We start from the raw sequence: 19,671 nt of genomic DNA, 5'->3' as shown, positions 1-19,671 counted from the left end.
TTCCTTCCTTGTTTAAGTTTTCCAACTTTAGGTATCTATCTCAGATCATTTTTTTTAATCTTTGAGAAGGAAATTGGATCATACACATCAATGTTTGTGTGACAAGCAAGTAGAGTGCCAATTCCAAACAATTGATGAGAAACAAAGTATTCCTTTTTATGGACATCTCTTTGGTTCTTTAGAAGCTTGCCTTGACGCAAAGGGATGCAGCCTTGGAAGATGAATGAACGAATCATGATAGATTGGAATTTCTCATGCTTTTGTTGTTTGATGTATCGAGTAAATGAGTTTGAATACTCTTCACCCACCTGAATCCGAGGACATCCAGTTTCATCTTTCTCATTTGCTTCCATTGGACCACTTAGACCACTCTCTCTCTCTCTCTCTCTCTCTCTCTCTCTCTCTCTCTCTCTCTCTCTATTCATGTCCCTTGTGCAATAATAAGAGCATGCAAATCGAAGAAGACAGAAGCGTGCGCCATATGTGGGAAAGAAGCAACCATTTCCTTTGTCTCTCTTTAAGGGTGTGAAGAGTATAAAGATTTCAGTTAATTCCATTTCTAAGTGCTGTACTAATCCAATCTGATACATTTACGAGCGCAATAACTCGAGTACTCAAAACTACTAGTAGTAAGAGTCCTACAGCTCAAATGGTTAGTATCAAACTAAATATGTGGTGTGTTTGTGCATCCAAATTATGTTCATGTTGATATTTTAAAGTTGATGATAATAAGTCAATCTAAGCCCAATTATTTAGGATTAGCATATATGAGACTAGAGAAAATTTTCTCGGATGCTTTTGGATTTCTCTTTAATATATTTATATAGAGAAAAGGTGTAAGAAATTCTTCGTATATAAGCAAGTTTATGTTTATGTTAAGCTTAGGTCAACTTATTGTGATGGTTGGTGAGTATTTTTAGGAGTCCTAATTAAATTAAAAATATTTGGTTAATTAGGGTTTATTCTTATAATTACATCTTGGATACTCATGATGGCGATCTCTATGGTTTCTAAAGACGGTTGAGAGAGAAGTTTTTCAAGTTTATGTGAGAGGTGTACAAAGGGAGTTGTATTTATGTGGGATAACTAATCTTATATATTGAAAAATATGATCTTCTCCATGGTATGTAGATAGAAATTTGCTGAACTACGTTAATCTTGTATCGACTTTCTCTGTTGTTATTGGAACTCTCCTCTCTCTCCCCAATAAATATGCTTACGATTAATCTTGCATGATGAAAAATTAAGTTTTCTCATTGTATATAGACAAGAAGTGTCAAACTATTGATATCTAAGATTTCTTTTAGTTTTGGAGATATTGTCTCCTCTACTTTTTTTTTTTGTTTTAGACTTTCACATTTCTTTAGAACTCTAATGTACTTTGGTTCTGATATAATATTTGATATTTTAAGATCAATCGATCCAAAGGCCTAAGTTTAAGTTATCGATCAAACTATAAATATATCCGGTTCTTTCAATCTTTAGTGATATAGAACTATTCTTTGATCCTCTCTCAATATATCTCCACACATGAATATTCTTTTTAGTATATTACAAGCTTAAGAATGATTTCATGGATTTTATAAATGATATTAAATATATATTTATATTGTCAATATAACTTTCTTGAAGGTGGAGGAGTCATTTCTTGATGGCATGCTAAGTAGAAATCAATAGTCGAAATCACCACCAAGGATAAAGTAATTAAGTTCAATTTGCCTCGCTTTGAAGCGTAGTAAAGAAAGCAACATTTGACTCATTGTAGGAGGAGATTAATTTACCCTACGATGGTAAAAGAAAGCCAAAATCGATAATGAATTTATTGGGTGGAGTTGTATTGTCGCTTTGGAATGGTCTTTTCCATCTCCTACACTTGTCATATCGATCCACCGTGATTGATCCATAGAGTAGAACAACCATAAACCAACTCTTGTGGGAAGTGAGATAGATGATCCACATCATTCGATTAGTGGATGAGCTTCATTGTTTGCGTCGTATATAATTCCTTGGGATGGGCAAAGCTTTTCAAGATGGGGAACAATTAATTGGTATGATCGTCTTCATTCATGACGAAATCAATCTAGAGGAGTCCGGAAGTTAATACTTTGATGAGGACAAAAAGATTGTTAGTAGAAAACATAATTTTGTTCTCTTCCACAAATTAGCAATGGTTGTATTATTTTTTCTTACTTCAACAGTGGTGATACGATCCATCCGTCCTTCCTTCCTCGAAAGAAAAAATAATATCGAGAGATTTTAAAAATAATAATAATAATATTATCGTTGTCGTATAAACAGATGGATGGAGATTTAGTAGGATAGGAAACTTTATCCTTGTAATAATTTTAGTACATAAGGTGTCGATTTTTCATTGAAGGATAGTTGATATCCTCTCCGTTTTGTGTGAATCAAATCATGTCTAGGATTCATCCTTTAGCATGAGATATGTAAATCATCACGATAGATGGGGACATACGATTGGGATGTAAAAAGTAATAGAGGAATCGAAAAAATATAGAAAGTAGAATAAATCGGTCCTCTATCATCGTTACAATGAGATTGATTTACCGAATGTCTAAAAACTAAAAGTGATCATAGTTAAGTTTGACATTTCGTGTTTATAATGATAGATGCTAGAACTCGGCTTATGAAGTTGGATACAATTAAAAATACATTCATTAATTGATTGTCGATGGTTCGACAAGCCTAATCCTTCTTCTCTTTGATCCTCTTTCTCATTGTTTGGGTAACACATTAATCATGACACCTCAAATTTACATAATCTATCTATTTCCTAAAAGAAAGAGGCTATTATTTAATTGATCAGTTGATAGATCATTTTGCTATGTTTGCAGCAATCCTCTACAATGATTTACTTACTTCAATCTCCTCTAATAGGATTCATTCATTGTGTAATGTAATACAATCCATTCATAACAAAGGCAGTAGCAACACTGCACTTGATTCTAATATATGCTAACACTGTGCTCTGATTGGAAATTTCATCTACTTGCAGGCTTTCTACCTGTTGTGATTAGACATCCACCTGAAAAGATTTGTATTTAATGCCAATGATTCTCCACTATAATTCATTTAGCTATTTGTATTCAACCAGAGATGCTCAAGTGGGGCAAGTTTAATTAATATTCCCTGGTTGATTAAGTGATAAGCTTTGAATCTATCAACATCAACAGCAGTTTCTTCCAAAAGTGAGCACATCAGCATATAATAATAATTAGGAAGAGGTGACAGAAACACCATTGTCTTTATGGTTTGTACGATGTACAATGATGTATGTATGTATGAATGACTAATTGCATCGATAAGGTCAACTATGTTGGGAGCACAAAGATACATCTCTTAGCGCATAAGAAGAAGAGAATAGAAATAAAATTATTGTGTAAAAATTTTATATCACGATTGAAATGAAGTGTCGTAAATCAAAAATAAAATATATATATCGTTTGAATACAATAATTAATAGGATATTTCAGATTTCGTAAAAGTCACAATCAAAAGTTTTCAGACGTTTACGTGACATAATTGTCTAACAAAACAACGAACTAATCTTAGACCCTTCTTTATCGTATAATTATTTAAAGTTTATGAAGTTTATATTTATAATTTATTTTGTCTATCAAGCTTTTACTAAAATGACTACTTTGTGGTTCTACGAGTTAAGCTTTCGTTTCAATATATATGCACACAAATAATTCCATGTCCTCGGTCTCGTAGAACACAAGGATAGAATTGTCTATGAGATGGCTTCTCACGCTACAGACAGACAATAAATAATAAACCAGTAGACATTCTCTGCACTGTAAACTGCAGAGAGATGCACGAAAGCAGAGAGGATGCGAGGGAGAAACGTACCTCTCTTTACACACCTCCTTCACAATAATTCCAATACAATCCAAGCAAAAGCCTTCCTTTTCTGAAGCCAACCTCAACCTCGATGGATGGGGCCCCTCCACACCTACTCAACTCCTACCCCAGCCCTGGGCCCCATGCCGTCACCACACGTCATTGGCGGCCCCCATCTCGGTAGATATTTTCCTGATCCGACTATTTATTTCCGGTGTGCTTCTGCTCTCCGGTCTCTGTTCTCTGTTCTCTGTTCTCTGTTCTCTGATGCCGATGCGACGTGATGCGATGCCGTCCGCAGGAGAGGAGCAGCCAATGAGCCGTCTCCGCTTGTACCCGAAAACCAGGTGCTTCCATCCCATCCCCCTTTCCATCGTACGTGTTCCCGCTTTCTCCGGTCCTTTTTTCTCTGTCCTCATCCTGTCGCCTAATTCAGCCCATAGCTCGCAGATCCGACCTCTCCCCACTGTTCCATTCATGTATGACGAACGCAGAAAGGGATGGTGAATTCTGAAGCGGGTAGAAAGATTCCATCTATCTTGAGCGAATCGCGGTTCTGATAGGACGGACAGAGAAAGAACAGCAGCAGCAACAGAAGACCGACATATCCCACCATTTCGTGATATGGCGATACCAGTTTCTTGTTTCGACTGCTTACCAGAGGAGACCGATGGTAAAGGTCGCGCCTTTTATCAGATGGTTGTGTCAAGTCATCGCCTTTAACCGAGATCGGAGGAGCGCGGCTTCTGTTCGATGGCCAGTGCAGGATCGTTGTTTTGAGTCGAGAACAGAGGACCAGCAGGACGAAGCGAAGCGAGAGAGAAGGGGATGGGGAAGGAGGCGGAAGAAGGGAGCAGAGAGGCGCGGAAACTGGTGTTCGGAAAGTACGAGATGGGGCGCGTCCTGGGGAAAGGAACGTTCGGCAAGGTGTATTACGGCCGCGAGCTCAGGTCCGGAGAAAGCGTCGCCATCAAGGTGATCGACAAAGAGCAGATCCGCCGGCAGGCCGGCATGATGGAGCAGATCCAGCGGGAGATCGCCGTGATGCGCCTCGTCCGCCATCGCAACGTGGTGGAGCTCCGCGAGGTGATGGCCACTAGGTCCCGCATATTCTTCGTCATGGAGTATGTCCGCGGCGGTGAGCTCTTCGCCCGCGTCGTCCGTGGCCGCCTGCCCGAGGACCAGGCCCGCCGCTACTTCCACCAGCTCATCTCCGCCGTCGACTTCTGCCACAGCCGCGGCGTCTCCCACCGGGACCTCAAGCCCGAGAACCTCCTCCTCGATGAGCACGGCGACCTCAAGGTCTCCGACTTCGGCCTCTCCGCGCTCCCGGAGCAGCTCCGCCACGACGGCCTCCTCCACACCCAGTGCGGCACCCCGGCCTACGTTGCGCCGGAGGTCCTCAGCCGCCGCGGCTACGACGGCGCCAAGGCCGACTTCTGGTCCTGCGGCGTCATTCTCTTCGTCCTCCTCGCCGGATTCCTCCCCTTCCAAGACGCGAGCTTGATGCGGATGTACCGCAAGGTATTCAAGGCGGAGTACCAGATCCCGCCGTGGTTCTCTGGCGAAGCGCGCCGCCTCGTCTCCCGCCTCCTCGTCGTCAACCCCGAGAAGCGCATCTCCATGCCAGCCATAATGCAGCTCCCCTGGTTCAAAAAGGGATCTTGCCGCCCACCACCCATCCAAATCCCTCCGCTGCCGCTGCAGCCAGAGGAAGAGGAGGTGAAACCAGCGACGCCGAGGTTCTACAACGCGTTCGAGCTCATCACCTCCATGTCCTCGGGGTCCGACCTGTCGAGCCTGTTCGAGAACCGGCGGAAGGCGGGGACGGTGTTCACGTCGCGGTCACCGGCGGCGGAGATCGTGGAGCGGTTGGAGAGGGTGGGGCGGGCTCTCGGGTTCGGGGTGGCGCGAGCCAAGTCGTACAAAGTGAGGATGGAGGGGAAGACGGAGGGGAGGAAGGGGCGGCTGGCAGTGACGGCGGAGGTGTTCGAGGCGGCGGCGGGGGTGGCGGTGGTGGAGTTCTCCAAGTCTACCGGCGACACCTTGGAGTACACCAAGTTCTGTGAGGAGGACGTCCGACCGGGGCTGAAGGACATAGTTTGGACATGGCAGGGCGACGACCCAACCTCCGTCGGCAGCGGTGAACCGCGTCATGACACCGGACGGTGAGCCGATCAAAGGCTTCCTCTATTCCGCTTGTGATCACTGGTCCTAGTTTTTATTCTATTTTATTTTTATTATTCTCTTTTTGGTGTTCTTTGACAAGGAAGGATTGTTAGTGGTCTTAGTTTTTATTATATTTTATTTTTATTATTCTCTTTTTGGTGTTCTTTGACAAGGAAGGATTGTTAGTGGTCTTAGTTTTATTATATTTTTAATTTTTATTGTCTCTTTTTGGTGTTCTTTGACAAGGAAGGATTGTTAGTGGTATTCTATTTGTATTTTTATTGCCTCTTTTTGGTGTTCTTTGACAAGGAAGGATTATTAGTGGCAGCCTGTTAGTATTGAGGGGGATTAGTCCTTAACCTTAATGGCTGTGTTTGTGAATGAGAATGGGAGGGGAGATGGATTCATTCTTGAATGGAAATTCTAATAATTTGAATTTTTATTATAATGTTATTTTCTTTCTCTATAATTTGACTCTTCCTAGTGAGAAACTTCAATTTAATTTCATATGGGAATTAGATATAAAGATCCGAAACGAGCTTTGTAAGTGTACCATTATAAATATGCAGAGGAACCGATCGGATTGACACTGCTTACTTCCTCCTATGATCTCACACGAAGAAGAAGAAGAAGAAGAAGAAGAAGAAGAAGAGGAGGAGGAGCCGTGCAATTTACGTATTGCGCCACGATGTTGACATGTAAAGATGAGAAAGTAGATAGCTAAGTTTGCAATCAATCGTCTCGCCTTTGAAAGATACGTGACATGTGTCATTCTCAATTGGTGATTGAAAGAAACATTTCATTCCACAAAATTTCATCAAGTGAAAGCTAAAAATGTATTATGATATCCATACAAATAAAATGACATGTTCTAGCAAATTGAAAATTGCATGATGGGCCATCACTACAGCTTCTGCAAGTACCCACCAGCTTGCAACTGAGAAACATTCAGCTCATTGAATTGAATGTTTATTTTATGATCTGTGGCAAATCAATCAGCTGCAGAGAGCATAGCCTTTGGAAAATTAAAATCACACAAATGTTTCTCCAAAAAATTATATAAAGAGCATATGGGGTCTCAGCTCAAGACTTTGGAACCATGTCAACAGATTGGACTACAAATATGGGTACAAAATCATGAGCACTACTACCATTAGCAGAGAAATAACTGTGGAGAGGTATTGTTGCTACCTGAAACCTTGATGGTCGAAGCCGATTCGTTCCCCTCCATGATTGTAGCCTGCTAGGTTGATTTGCACCTTTGGTTCCTACAGAATGCCGATGATCTGCAAAATTCTAGTGAAAGAGCTGCACAGTTAGATCTAATCCACTCATTTGATTAGCTTGTAAGATGAGTTAAAGCAAAGAGTAAATTATGAGTTTGAGGTGCTTTGAGTACAAGGAGACAAGTTTGATAAGAATACAAAAGGCAAAAAAAAAAAAACCTGATAGTTTACATCAATCAGACTATGGAACATCTTGCCCTGGTAAGGGGAAAAACAATTGTATACACATTGTATGTACATTAATAAAACTCCTGAAACGAATGCAAAATTATCTGCCCGGCTTTACAGCAAATCACAAGATTCTTGACATGAGTATACATGCTACAAGATCCCCCCTGAGGGTATTCTCTTGTGCTATTGCATGCCTTGTAAAGAATAAGCTGCATGATAAAAGTGGGAGGCAAGTCTTAATCAATTGTTAAGTAGTATAAAAATGCTAGTAAATATAAAAAATGTAAAGTCATAATTACCTAGTTAACGACTACTGTTGACCCAAACAGTAATAAACATGTTACTGTGATGAGTTTTCATACTCAATGGGACCTCACACTCGAGACATCCCTTCATTTGTATGGTCAACGATGCCTGCCACCTATGGAGCAGAAGTTATCGTCTCCCGGAAGGATATGCTGTCTTTGTTGGTTACTAGACTGCAAGGACCCGGATTTTTATCACCTGGTGTGGCCACTAACATTGCGAGATTGCATTAAGTGTTCTGGTCCTTTCTTATGTATAGCATGCCTAAGTTTTTCATGCTCTGCTTCTTTCTGGGCCTTCTTTCTCTCCAGCTCTAGCTGTTTGCAGTTCTCCTCATGCGCACGTTCAAACATTCTAGTAAAATCAAGAAGTGTAGAGACAACTGCAATATTGAAAACAGATTACTCTTATTAGATAGTCTTCAAATTTACTAGAAACCACAGATTCTAAATGAACTGAAAAAAAAAAAAGAAGCAATAATTAAACATACAAAGTCCAAACAGATAATAAGCTAGAACTTTTGAAGAATTCATCATTGTGAAGCTGAAATGAAGGTTACCTTGCTCAAATGGACAATGTGCAGGATCTTCACCAAAATATCGAGCCAACATGTCTGCACTTCTACCCTGTAAACCAATCAACGCTTTATCAAACATTAGATATATGTTTCATATTAGACAAGCATAATATCACCTTGAGAACATACCACTCCAGAATAAAGTGAAGTTAAGGATCTCACATCAGCTTCAGCAACAACAAGAAACTCCTTCAAAGTCTAAAATGTAATGTTATAATTAGTCAGTGGAAAGTTTTCAAGAAAGAGTAAAAAGTTTAAACATAACAAAAGCTACTCCTGTTGATGATATGAACTTAATCATGTAATGATTTAATCCATTTGATTTTACAGTGGGCCTCACTTTATTCTAGAAGATAAAATGTTCTTGAGTACCAGAAGCCATTGATGTGCAAATGCTGGTGACTCCCAAAGAGGAAAAGAACAAAATTTAGTGTCCGAGGCATTCAACCGAAAAGGAAAGTGATGCTAAATTAACATTAAGGATGTTTAATATAAGAAAAGTTGAAGAATCCAAAATTTAGATGGTTCCATAGTGTTAAGCAAAAACTAGCCCAAGTAGAATTCCAACTGTCAGATATCTTAAAATGACATCAATGCATTTAGCATGGAAGACACATGAAGCAAATAAAATTTGATCCTTTCAGAAATTTAGTTCTACCAGGCTGTTTATTGTGGCCTTTTGCTTTAAGCTTCCATCTAAAGAACACATTGCATCTACTGAGAATTATTTCCATGCAACTTTTTGAGTAAAATGTTGGTTTCTCTATACCGGTACAAGATCTTTTGCGCTGAACAACAATCAAAATTCCGAAAAGCAGCAAATGAAGAGACAGGATATTAAATCTTAACAGATTAATAAAATTTACTATATTATGCAAATGAATACCTTACAAAATGTTTCAGATACAGGACCATCACTGTCAGAAGATGTTAATTCTTTTTCGACTTTCTCCAATCCTTTACTTATAGCTTGCATTTCCTCTGCCAGAATCTTTAGCTGTATCTGTATAGATTCAACCAGTTTGTTGCCAGGTTCAAATTTATTGTATAACAGAAGGTAATAAGTAAATGCATGCTATAGTACCTTCGATGCAGCTTCTAATCTAACAAGATCGTTGTGAAAATCAAGAACTCCTGGAAGCTTATCTGCAAGAACCTAGATATGAAATAAGATGAATATTAGAGAATGTCTGCTGCAGGTTATAGAACAGAATCAACTATCAAAAGCTTCTCAGATTTAAGTTCATAAGAATGCAACTTGAAAAGCAAGTGCCCTAGATTATCCATTCAGATTAAGTTGTGGCACTAGACAAAGTAGAAATGCTTAATAAGTAGCATTTTAAGTTAAAAGTAACCTTTTACATAATTAATAGTCACTGATGATGGTCTCTGGAGCTAACAAGAGGGCAACCAGATTCTGTCCCTTGGTCTATTAGAAATCCTTGTTGCCAATTGCTTCTAACCGGTTCTTCTTCAACCTTATATCAGTTACACTGCCACTAGCAACCCACTACAGGATCTTTTCCTATCCCCTTACACGAGTTCAATTAACTACCTAGTACACTAAGAAAGACCTTCACAGTTCAAGATTTCAACATATTGACCTATTTATGATTTTATTTTTCCAAGTTTACATCCACAAGCTGTGAAACCTAACTAAATATGATAAATGAAGTGCATATATATGCAGCAGTGATACTCCTCTGAAAATGACTCAAGAACCAGTTTGTATGAAAGAATAGTATGCTCTGATAGGAACCTGTGAGCTTCTTAAAGACATGATCTAAGCAAGCATCAAGGAACATGTGACCAAAATTAGATGATGTCTTTGTGACTATCAGCAGACATGACATGACATGACATGACAGGACAAAACCTCTAAGCTACTAAACAACTCGACACAACATGGAGCAATTAGACTGATACCAAATGAAGTTTGGCATCATCAACACATGAGAAACAAGATAATTACTCCTCGTGAGACTGAAGTACAAGAATAGCAAAAATAGCAACAACAACAACCATTTTATCTTGCAGCCCAATGTATCACAAAGAATTCAAATTCAGTTGTATACACTATACAATAACTAGAGTTTGCCGAAGACTCTGACAGCATGTGCAGCAAACTCATCAACCCAACAAGTATTGATCAAGTCCAACAGTATGGAGCCACCGTCGCATCGGATGATCGATTTGACTAGAGATATTGGGTTTGGAATATGTAGAAATATTAATAATAAAAAGTAGATAAGATTGTGTTTGGAAACAGCTTTGTAATGAAAATTATATATTTCTTTAACATAATATCTCCCACCTCATTCATGGTGTGGTTCCAGATCAGGTTGTGTTCCTCAATATCCAACTCTATTCCATTTCAATCACATGCTGTTTGTATGCTAGTGAATACAATTAACTGTGAAATTTATGCTAATAAAGCTTCCCCGAGTTGATTACACACTAAAATAAACCATTACCATATATATGCATATGTTTGAAGGAAGGCATACAAAGATTTGAAATCCTTGTAAGGTTATCACAAAATTATTTTAATTAAAAGAATTGGCTAAAGAAGCAGATTGCCATGAAATAAGAGAATAAGACACCTTGCATAAGTAATGCATAAGAGTCATCTTATTGTTGCGAGCACGAATGTCAGAAAGTTTCAGGAGGCTGTCCAACCTAAATCCAATGGCAGAACCTGAAAAGGTAGCATAGACTCTCCAAGGTCAGTTTTCCCAAACATGGTGCAATAGATGATATCAGTGGATTTCAGCCAATAAAAGAAGTCACATGCATGAATACTCAAAAAACTGAAACGATTTTGCACATCAATTATTACAATAGTCCAGACGTAGAAGTCCAAAACCAAAAATATAACTGAGACAAATAATGTTCTCAATGAATGAGAAAGAAGCAAGTGAATTTAATCCTCTTAAAGATCTTCAAGACAAATAACTTTTGGGTCCCAATTTATACACGAGAAATCTTACCAGATGAAATTGTGATATGTTAAACAAAGGTCGTTCTCATATTTGTTTTCTTTAAGGAGGTTTAATAAGACCAATGAAATGCTTGGTAAAGTTTCTTAATTTTCTGGAGGCCTTGATATATTTCACACTGACAGCAGCTATGAACTTGGAGACTTGCATAACAAAAATCATTGATGGTTGGAAATTAACAACAGAAAGAAAGAAAAGTTATTAAAGAGAAGCCGATACTAAAAGCTTTAAACTTTGACTACAGGCCCAATGATACATTCAGTTCTTCTAATTAACTTAGAGAGAAGCTGATATTTAGTGCTGATCAGTTCCTTTATTACCTTAGAAAGTAGCAGCAGAATATATCATTACATTAAAGAACCACATGCAATAATTGATCTAAAGATAAGAAGAATGCAATATTGTTGGTTTTACATATATTTTAACAAGGTTGAATTCCTGGTAGACATGGAATTTGACACATGGCATCATTGCCCCACCACTAACCACCTCGGTTATCAAGCTGACCCAAATAAGCATCCCTTGTCAATCATTTATTTTATTGTTTTGGGTTTCTGGTGTCAAAACGTTTCGCATCCTCAAGCTGGAAGCAAGCCCCCTTGTTTGATCTTTTATCTCCCTTTATATGTGTGTGGGTGTGGGTGTGCAGGTGTTCAGTGTGAGACATGCCTCATCAGCATAGTAAGTAAATTCTGTTTGTAGTCCATTTATACATCAGATAAATGAATATATCAAATATGATATTTAGCAGTCCAACTTACCTCTGGCAGTTCCCTGGTTTAATGCATTTCCCAATGAAAGAATTGTCTGCATGATTTTCTTCAGCTTCACAGAACTTCGTATCTGATCATGAAGCAGTGCGAACTCAGTATCTGAATTTATAAAACATCACTTATGGATATTGTCTCCATCTAAACTTTTACCTCTTCAGATACAGAGTTTACAGTGTTCAAATTGCTTCTTAAATCAGCAACCTGTAATGATCATTACACCAGTGGAAGTAATATCTTTTGCATAATATTTGCACACATAAAACAGAACATACTTTATCATTATACCTGAGAGCTAAATTGTAGCTTGAAGGAGAAGACTCTCAGTTTGCAGTCCACTCTTGGTACTTTCATCAACTCTAGAAAGAACTGGTAGTGGATCCATCATGCAGTTAGTTATTTGATAGATCAAACAAAACCCACCAAATAGATATGAGCAACAATTATGATACATCTAAAGTCTAAACAACCAAAATATATTAATACGGTTGTCTTTTCACAGTTCATCATGCATTATAGCATAGCAAAGTAAAGCATTGATCTATAAAAGTGTCGAACATCAACAGGTGGACCTTGTTTGGGACAAACCGGCCAGGTCTCAGAAAAACTATATTTTATTAAGAAAGATTACAAAAGAACCCATTGGGACCATAAGAACAGGTGATCCATATACAAATTATTAAATTATACAATGTTCACCATTTGTATCCAATATCATTTGTAGGGACTTGCATCATGAAATCTTATATAGTTCAAGAAAATATACAACAATTATCTTTCCCTCAAATTCTCAGATTATAAAAAATGCAGTCCAAGATGCACCTTGATAGAAAAACTTCTTTGTTTCTCCCTACGGTAACGAAAATTTTATGGAATCAACATAAAATGGAGCAACAAAATCAGTACATCAAGGTCACCATCTAAAAATCTAAAAGAAAATGATCAACAGAATACAAGAATCCAATCACATATTGGATCTGAGATATGGAATCCAACCACAGTTGGTTTTCCAAATTCTAAGAGAACCAATAGCACGAGAGATTACAAAGATAGTTCTACTTGGTCATGGAACAAAATCGGAGGATAAAAGACAATGGGTAGTTCATAGAGAATTACAAAAAAAAAACATTGGGGAATTTCCGTATGTGCTAAACAAACTATATCATCAGTTTGAAGAGATCATCTTACACTTTTTTTTAAAAAATTACTGTGTGTGACCTTGTCAATTGGGATGATGTCATCAATTGTAAAAAGTGACTTGTATTCTGAAAACAAAGGGTAGCATCAAAACTTCAACAGTTGTTAGTTTTTTCTAAGTTTGCTATATTACTGAAATCAATACCATAACTATAATTTATTTTTTAACTTCTTCCTCTTCTTTTGATTATACATTATATCTTCGATATTTACACATGAAGATATCAAACAAACAAAACTTGACATGCTTATCTCTGGTTTACTGTCATAGTTACCCAGAACCAAGAACATAAATAAAAAGCAAGAATTGACTGACCTGTTCACATTTGCCTAGGCTTTCTTTATCACCTTTATAACCCTGAAAATTCATATGAGATATATTAAACATAAAAAGAAAGAGAAATCAAACAAAGGTGTCATCAGGCAAGAAAGCAATAGGAAAGGTGGTTATAACAGAAGTATTGACAGTATATGATTACCTGTAGTAGTTCTATTTCCTCTTTTGTTGGACAGAACTTTATGAGATTATCAACCTGATCTGCATCTAAAATAGACTCATCAAGGGCAAGAACTGAACTCTGAAACAGATCCAAGAAACAGTTATGAGGAAGTGAAATCAAAAATTGTGAAGGAAAAAACGTTTTTATGGGACAACATATTAGGAAAAATGATCTAACACAAAATGTATTTTCTTGATGATCTGTAGAGTCTGAGGATTATATAAGTAAACTAGATCAAATCCTAGTTAGGATATTCCACAACCCGAAAATAAATTGGACAAATTACAATATTTTATGAACTTACCATTAAATCAGGTATTGGCACTGTAACCTTTGTGAGCATTATTTCACAGTTATTAGCTCTCCTAAGAGCAATCTGCAAGAAGCGAGACTATGAATCATGTATCATCACAAGAACAATGTCAGATATTTTAAGATTACATCCTAAGACAATTACAAGTTTTTATAATTTCTTATGAATCATGTATTATAACAAGAACAATGTCAAATATTTTAAGATTACATCCTATAACAATTACAAATTTGAATAATTTCATTACAGATAAAAAAATACCATCATGATATTTTAAATTAAAAGTCATCGTTAACTTCTGCCTCTTATTCATCAACCTTAAATGTAAACTAATACTTAAAAATGTAAACTTATGCCACGATTGGAGAAAATCAAATGTAGCAATGGTCTATTTTTTTACTGGATTTGTGATGTAAAAGCATAAAAAGGATACAGTGACTCAATCACCAAGACTATTATAACAGAGGCAAAGCTACACATGTTGCCCCTCACAGCTTCACCATACCCTGCATTGGCAGGAACCTCTTTACTGGGCTGCCCTTTTTCTGAAAGTTTAAGAAACATTCAATCCATAAACTAGGCATCATAAATCTTAAAGAGTCTTAACTCCCATGTATAATAGTTTTTAACCATGGTGGTCAGATTGTGTAGTGATACCTCGTCTCACTTGATTGTTGTAACTTTTATAAAGATTTATTCGATAACAGAACCTGTGATATTTAAATTGTCAAGTTTTGTAAATGGAGACAAACAAGTTTTGACTAATGGACCCTGAGAAATAGAGCATCAAAAGCTAATAAAAGCTAAGACGAACAAGTCAAAAAAACCAATATCACAAACAAGGAGAAAAGTTACTAATGCCTAGCAAAATATGCATAGAGGTGAATACCAAATGAACTTTATCAGATCTTCCACTAAGTGAGGAACGGCGTTTTGATTTTTCAGCTACACTGGAAGAATCTGAATTTGGCAATTGTGCAGAGAAAAGACTCTCAAGTTCCGACATGTCAATCTCTGGAGTCCTACAATAGGTAAATAGAAAATATAAAGAAGGTGATAGATTTATAATAAACATAAAGTTCACTAGTACAGGGATAGATTACTTTGGGAGTTCATCAGATATCTGTGTGTCAGCCCATAAACTTCCAGACATCGCTCTTGTTACTTTAGACCAGTGCAGCGGCTTGAGAGACATCCTTCTTGATGATGATGATTGGGAGGTATACAAACTTCTGGGACTTCTGGAACGTGTCAAGTTCCTTCCCTTGATACCTGATGATACACTATTAAATGGGCTTATAGTAGGAGTAGGTGGTGGGGGTACAGACTGAGTGCGACTAGACTGAGAGGCTGCGGTTGGTATCTTATTACTTTTATCAGAGGGTACAGAACTTGCTAACACAGAAACTGGAGGTTGCATTGATGGTAGTAAAGGAGATTTTGACATTACTGATGATGTTGGAACTGTAAATGGCTGTGGAGGTGGCGGCGGTGGTGGAGGTGACAATATTGGAATTGATCCCTGTGAGGCCAACTTTGGTGGTGGTGGTGGCAGTGGCGGTGGCGGTGGCGGTGGTGAAATGCTGCTAGTGGTAGCAGCAACAGCAATAGAAGGAGGAGGAGAAGAAGATGATGGTAGCTTTGAAGATGGCATTGATTCTGATGGCAGAGGTGATGACAAAAGTGGAGGTGGTGGTGGTGGTGGTGGCGGTGGCGGTGGCGGTGGTTGGAGCACTGCTGATTGTATAATGTGTTCATCAGGCTCAGGTAACCCAGGACCAACAATCCTTGAAAATGGCAAAGATGATGGTAGTGATGATGGTGGATCCACTGATAACTTAATGCATTCAGAAGATTCAAGTAATCTAGGAGCAGGAGTACTTGACAGTTGTGACAAAGATAATGGCATCACCTTCACTTCAGCAGTCTCAGATGCACCATGATCAGTTCCTTGATCATCCTGCAGGTTCTTCATGACTATGTGAGAGCTAGATGACTGTGACATATTACAGGATTGCATTTTTTGATGAGAAACTTCAGACAATTTATCTTCCAGTGAATTAGAGGATGTTATCTGTTGAAGAATATAAAGTGTAGAATCGCCCTTCCCTTCTAGCCAATCCAAATGGCTAAAAATCTCATGCACCTTAGCAAATGCTTCTATAGGAAGACCATCTTTATCTTCCATATGGGCCAATTCCAAAGTCATAAGTGATGATGCTGTATCCATCTCAGAAAGAAGAACCTTCGAGCAAGAAGATTGTGAATCAGAAGAGCATTACATGTAAAATAAAGAAAATCCCGAATGGGAAAAAAAGATACACACCTCAGCTCTGAAATCCTTTGGGAATCGATCCTTAGCATCCCACAGAATGTCAATCTGATCACGACTCAGCATCAAAATATTTGACCTGATGAAAGCTGTATTGAAAACAACTCTAAACATCATCTCTTCTCGTTCTTGATCTTCATCCAAGCTAATGCACTCAATTACAACATCTCCTTGAATGTGGCAACCTATGTCAATTTTAACTAATTCACAATCTGCCTGCATTCATTTAAAGAACATTAGTACAACTCTTTAAGCAAATTTATGGTTAAGAAGAGACAAAGAAACAGATCTATTTCTGTCCTTTATGAAGTATACAAAATCCCACCTACATGCAAAATAATGAAGGGAGTTCTACTGTAGAATGTCATAATGAGTTATGTGGAGATAAAAAGTTACCGGTCACCATTTGGCATATGGTCAGATGAAATAATGGGGATTTAGCATGCAAAAGTTTGTCCTAAGATAATTCACTTTATGATTGATGGATCCAAGAAGCTCAGATTAGGTCACTGCAAAAATACTGTGGCAGTCTGAAACAGATATTATACATGCCCATTTGCCCTATTTCTAGAAGTAAATTACATGTGACAATCCAAATCATGTAGTTACCTGTTTATAATGTCGGACCAATTTGCTTTTCTTTGGCGTTGAAAACAAAACTTTTGTAGTATTCTCAGAGACAAAAAAAGGATCTTGTCCATAAATTCGAAATATTGGCCTGCATCCACCTTCTGAATCAAATATTGGTATCATTCTGAGAATGACACAATCCAAGGTCAGTGCTCTGTCAAGTGGAGGCCACTCTGAGGCAACACTCCTTGAAACATACTGCAAGTATCTCAATTGAGAAGGGACAGGATTCAGGGGTGAAAAGAACTCTAAAAGTTCACGGGGGGCCTGCTTGTAAATCATGTCCAGCGTTCTCTGCTCACCTGTATACTGTCTTAGGTATATCAAAAGTGCCGCTAACATGAATGCCATAACCGGCCAGCCACCTCGCTCGCAGTGCATCAGTACGAGGTTCTGCTGTCCTAAACAAAGCCAACTCTCGCATGACCTCAACATATGGTGGACCATCTCCATTTTAAGCAAAGGACATCCTTCATAATGACGGGGATAATCTATCACAGTCATATCAAACTCAGAGAGAATGCTGGCTAATTGGCTTTCAGTCTCTCCATCCCAGAAATTAAAGATCATGAATGAGGCATCAGGAAAATGACTTCGCATTTGCATCACAATGCCTCCCATACATTCTTTATAGTCATCTTCCCTCAAGGCGTCAGTCGAGAAGCATTGATCAAACACTGAAAACAGAAAGTCTCTCATTGAGAGGAGCGAAAAAGTAACACTAGAAGCATAAGATAGCAAAAGAAGATCTTTTCCTGAACATAAGCAACAGATATTTCAACTAGAGAACATCATCAAAGAAGATCACAGGCTTATGCTTCATAACTGCATAGAAAATCATAAAACCTGATTCTCCACAATGGCATGCTAAAAGTTGCATAGAATTTCTGTGTAAATATGTACTAGGCAGAATTCCTGATCATAAAGCTTCGCATGCTTTGCAAGAAGCCAATCAGACTGCTGACTGACCGACCATACTTGACATGTTCATTTTAATTGCAGTTGCACTAGTTTAGTCAGTTCCACCAGGCTAGCTCACATTTTTAACTCTGATCTGTTTGTTGGCTTTGTAATTGAACAAAGTTGTCCTTTTCTTAAACTAAAGTGAAGTTTCCCTAGGCTGGCCCCCAAGTATGGTATAACTGCTCAAAACTTGAGATGGACTATCCACTGGTCCTAGTTCCTGGTACCTTTTTCAGACCATTAGCATTGTTCATATTTGAATCAGAAAATATTAAAAATACATCTCATCCAAATTTGAATTCCCTTTTTGCATGAAGATAGAAAAAAGATATCTCAATGCATGTTTAATTCAGTATAAACTATTGACTCAAACGCCACCAAATATTGAGAAAACTAACTTAAAAACATGTGCCGGTATTGCAAATGAGGCACTTGGCCAGGTAAGTGTTTCGTCGTGCACCTGGAGTAACCATCTTTTGATTTTTCTTTTTTTTTTCTTTTTTTTCTTTTTTTTTTTGTTCCTCGGTGAGAAGAGAAACGTGCTACTGTACTAACCAAATGGCAGCTCTTTGCTGAATCAGCTCATCTATAAATCGTTAAAACCCGAAAGAACAAGTAATATTCACCCGGAACATAAACGCAAAGATATCGAGACAAATAAGAATATTTTTGCCAAAAATGATCCAATCTTTGGTTAGAAAACAGTAGCAGAAAAAAAAATTCTTGCAACACCAACATCACGAATCACACATGAAAAATAAAAAAATAAAAAAACTAGGATGTCCTCTCGGAAAAGGTAGAATTCACAACGTACCGTAGACCCTCTCTGAGATTTCCAGAAGCCCATCGGGCGGCTTCCTGTAGAAGAACCTTTTGAACAGCGCCATGTCGCCAGACCAATTGAATCAAACCGAGCCTCCAAGAACCAGACCAGAAACCCTAGAAGCAGAGCTGAAGCCCAGCTCCACTTCGTGTCCAAAGCCCAATTAGCAGGAACCAGAGGAAGAAAACGGAAAAGCAACTCGAACGCCGTCTCAAGAACCGAGAAAAATCTCCATCGTTGCTTCCGATGACACAAAAATTCTGACATTCATGTCGCGATCGAAGGGCAAGCAGTCGGAATTTGAGAGCACGCTGCACAGATCTAATTGACGGAGGAAGAGAAGAGAAGAAGGGGATCATAAAGAAACAGCACGGATACCGCCGCGGGGAGGGAGCGCCTCGTCTTCTCGCAATTTGGAGAGTTCGGTGGAGACGAGGGAGTCGTGCCGAGAGGATGTTTCCGTGGCTTCTTTTTGTCACTTTTCTCCCGGCTTCTATATCTCGGGCGGGTGGTCGTGTGGCTCACGAAGGGGGGAGGGGGGCCACAGACCGAGGGCCGCCCCCGTCATTTCATATTGTAGGACGGCGCATCACCGCCGCGCGGCACCAACGGCGTTACAACCGACAGCGGTCTGTTCGAGGACCTGCTGAACCGGTTCGCCCCCCGCCCCCCCCCCCCTTGCGGGTGGTAATCAGGTGCACCGAACCGCATTTAAGTGGGTCCTCCCGCTCGTTACGATTTGGACGGTGGGTGATGAATCAATGATAGCAA

The 19,671-nt window shown here is 38.8% G+C and overlaps 2 protein-coding genes across 5 annotated transcripts; one reads left to right on the top strand and one right to left on the bottom strand.

The window, feature by feature from the left end:
• Positions 1-4,116: 4,116 nt before the first annotated feature.
• On the top strand, positions 4,117-6,308 carry LOC135633238 (CBL-interacting serine/threonine-protein kinase 5-like). 4 transcript variants are annotated; one of them, XM_065142465.1, is made up of 2 exons: positions 4,117-4,211; positions 4,315-6,308. In XM_065142465.1, exon 2 carries the CDS (start codon positions 4,693-4,695, stop codon positions 6,034-6,036), a length of 1,344 nt encoding a protein of 447 aa, XP_064998537.1. In that variant the 5' UTR covers positions 4,117-4,211; positions 4,315-4,692; the 3' UTR covers positions 6,037-6,308. The 4 variants fall into 4 exon arrangements, with proteins under 4 accessions (XP_064998537.1, XP_064998539.1, XP_064998540.1 ...); XM_065142467.1 differs by having other exon boundaries at positions 4,124-4,239; XM_065142468.1 differs by having other exon boundaries at positions 4,136-4,211; positions 4,308-6,308.
• A 1,077-nt stretch (positions 6,309-7,385) lies between these two features.
• On the bottom strand, positions 7,386-19,448 carry LOC103976920 (formin-like protein 18). Its single transcript, XM_009392282.3, has 18 exons — positions 18,892-19,448; positions 17,094-17,791; positions 16,479-16,700; positions 15,256-16,397; positions 15,042-15,174; positions 14,144-14,215; positions 13,819-13,917; positions 13,656-13,697; positions 12,431-12,511; positions 12,296-12,346; positions 12,134-12,215; positions 10,977-11,071; positions 9,458-9,529; positions 9,260-9,376; positions 8,503-8,571; positions 8,356-8,422; positions 7,790-8,178; positions 7,386-7,699 (listed from the first exon to the last, which is right to left on the bottom strand). Exons 1-17 carry the CDS (start codon positions 18,962-18,964, stop codon positions 7,991-7,993), a joined length of 3,303 nt encoding a protein of 1,100 aa, XP_009390557.2. The 5' UTR covers positions 18,965-19,448; the 3' UTR covers positions 7,386-7,699; positions 7,790-7,990.
• Between the last annotated feature and the right edge of the window lie 223 nt (positions 19,449-19,671).

This window comes from Musa acuminata, chromosome BXJ3-3 (genome assembly GCF_036884655.1).
Source record: "Musa acuminata AAA Group cultivar baxijiao chromosome BXJ3-3, Cavendish_Baxijiao_AAA, whole genome shotgun sequence".
NCBI classification, from domain to species: Eukaryota; Viridiplantae; Streptophyta; class Magnoliopsida; order Zingiberales; family Musaceae; genus Musa; species Musa acuminata.
This window is presented reverse-complemented; position numbering and strand designations above follow the sequence as displayed.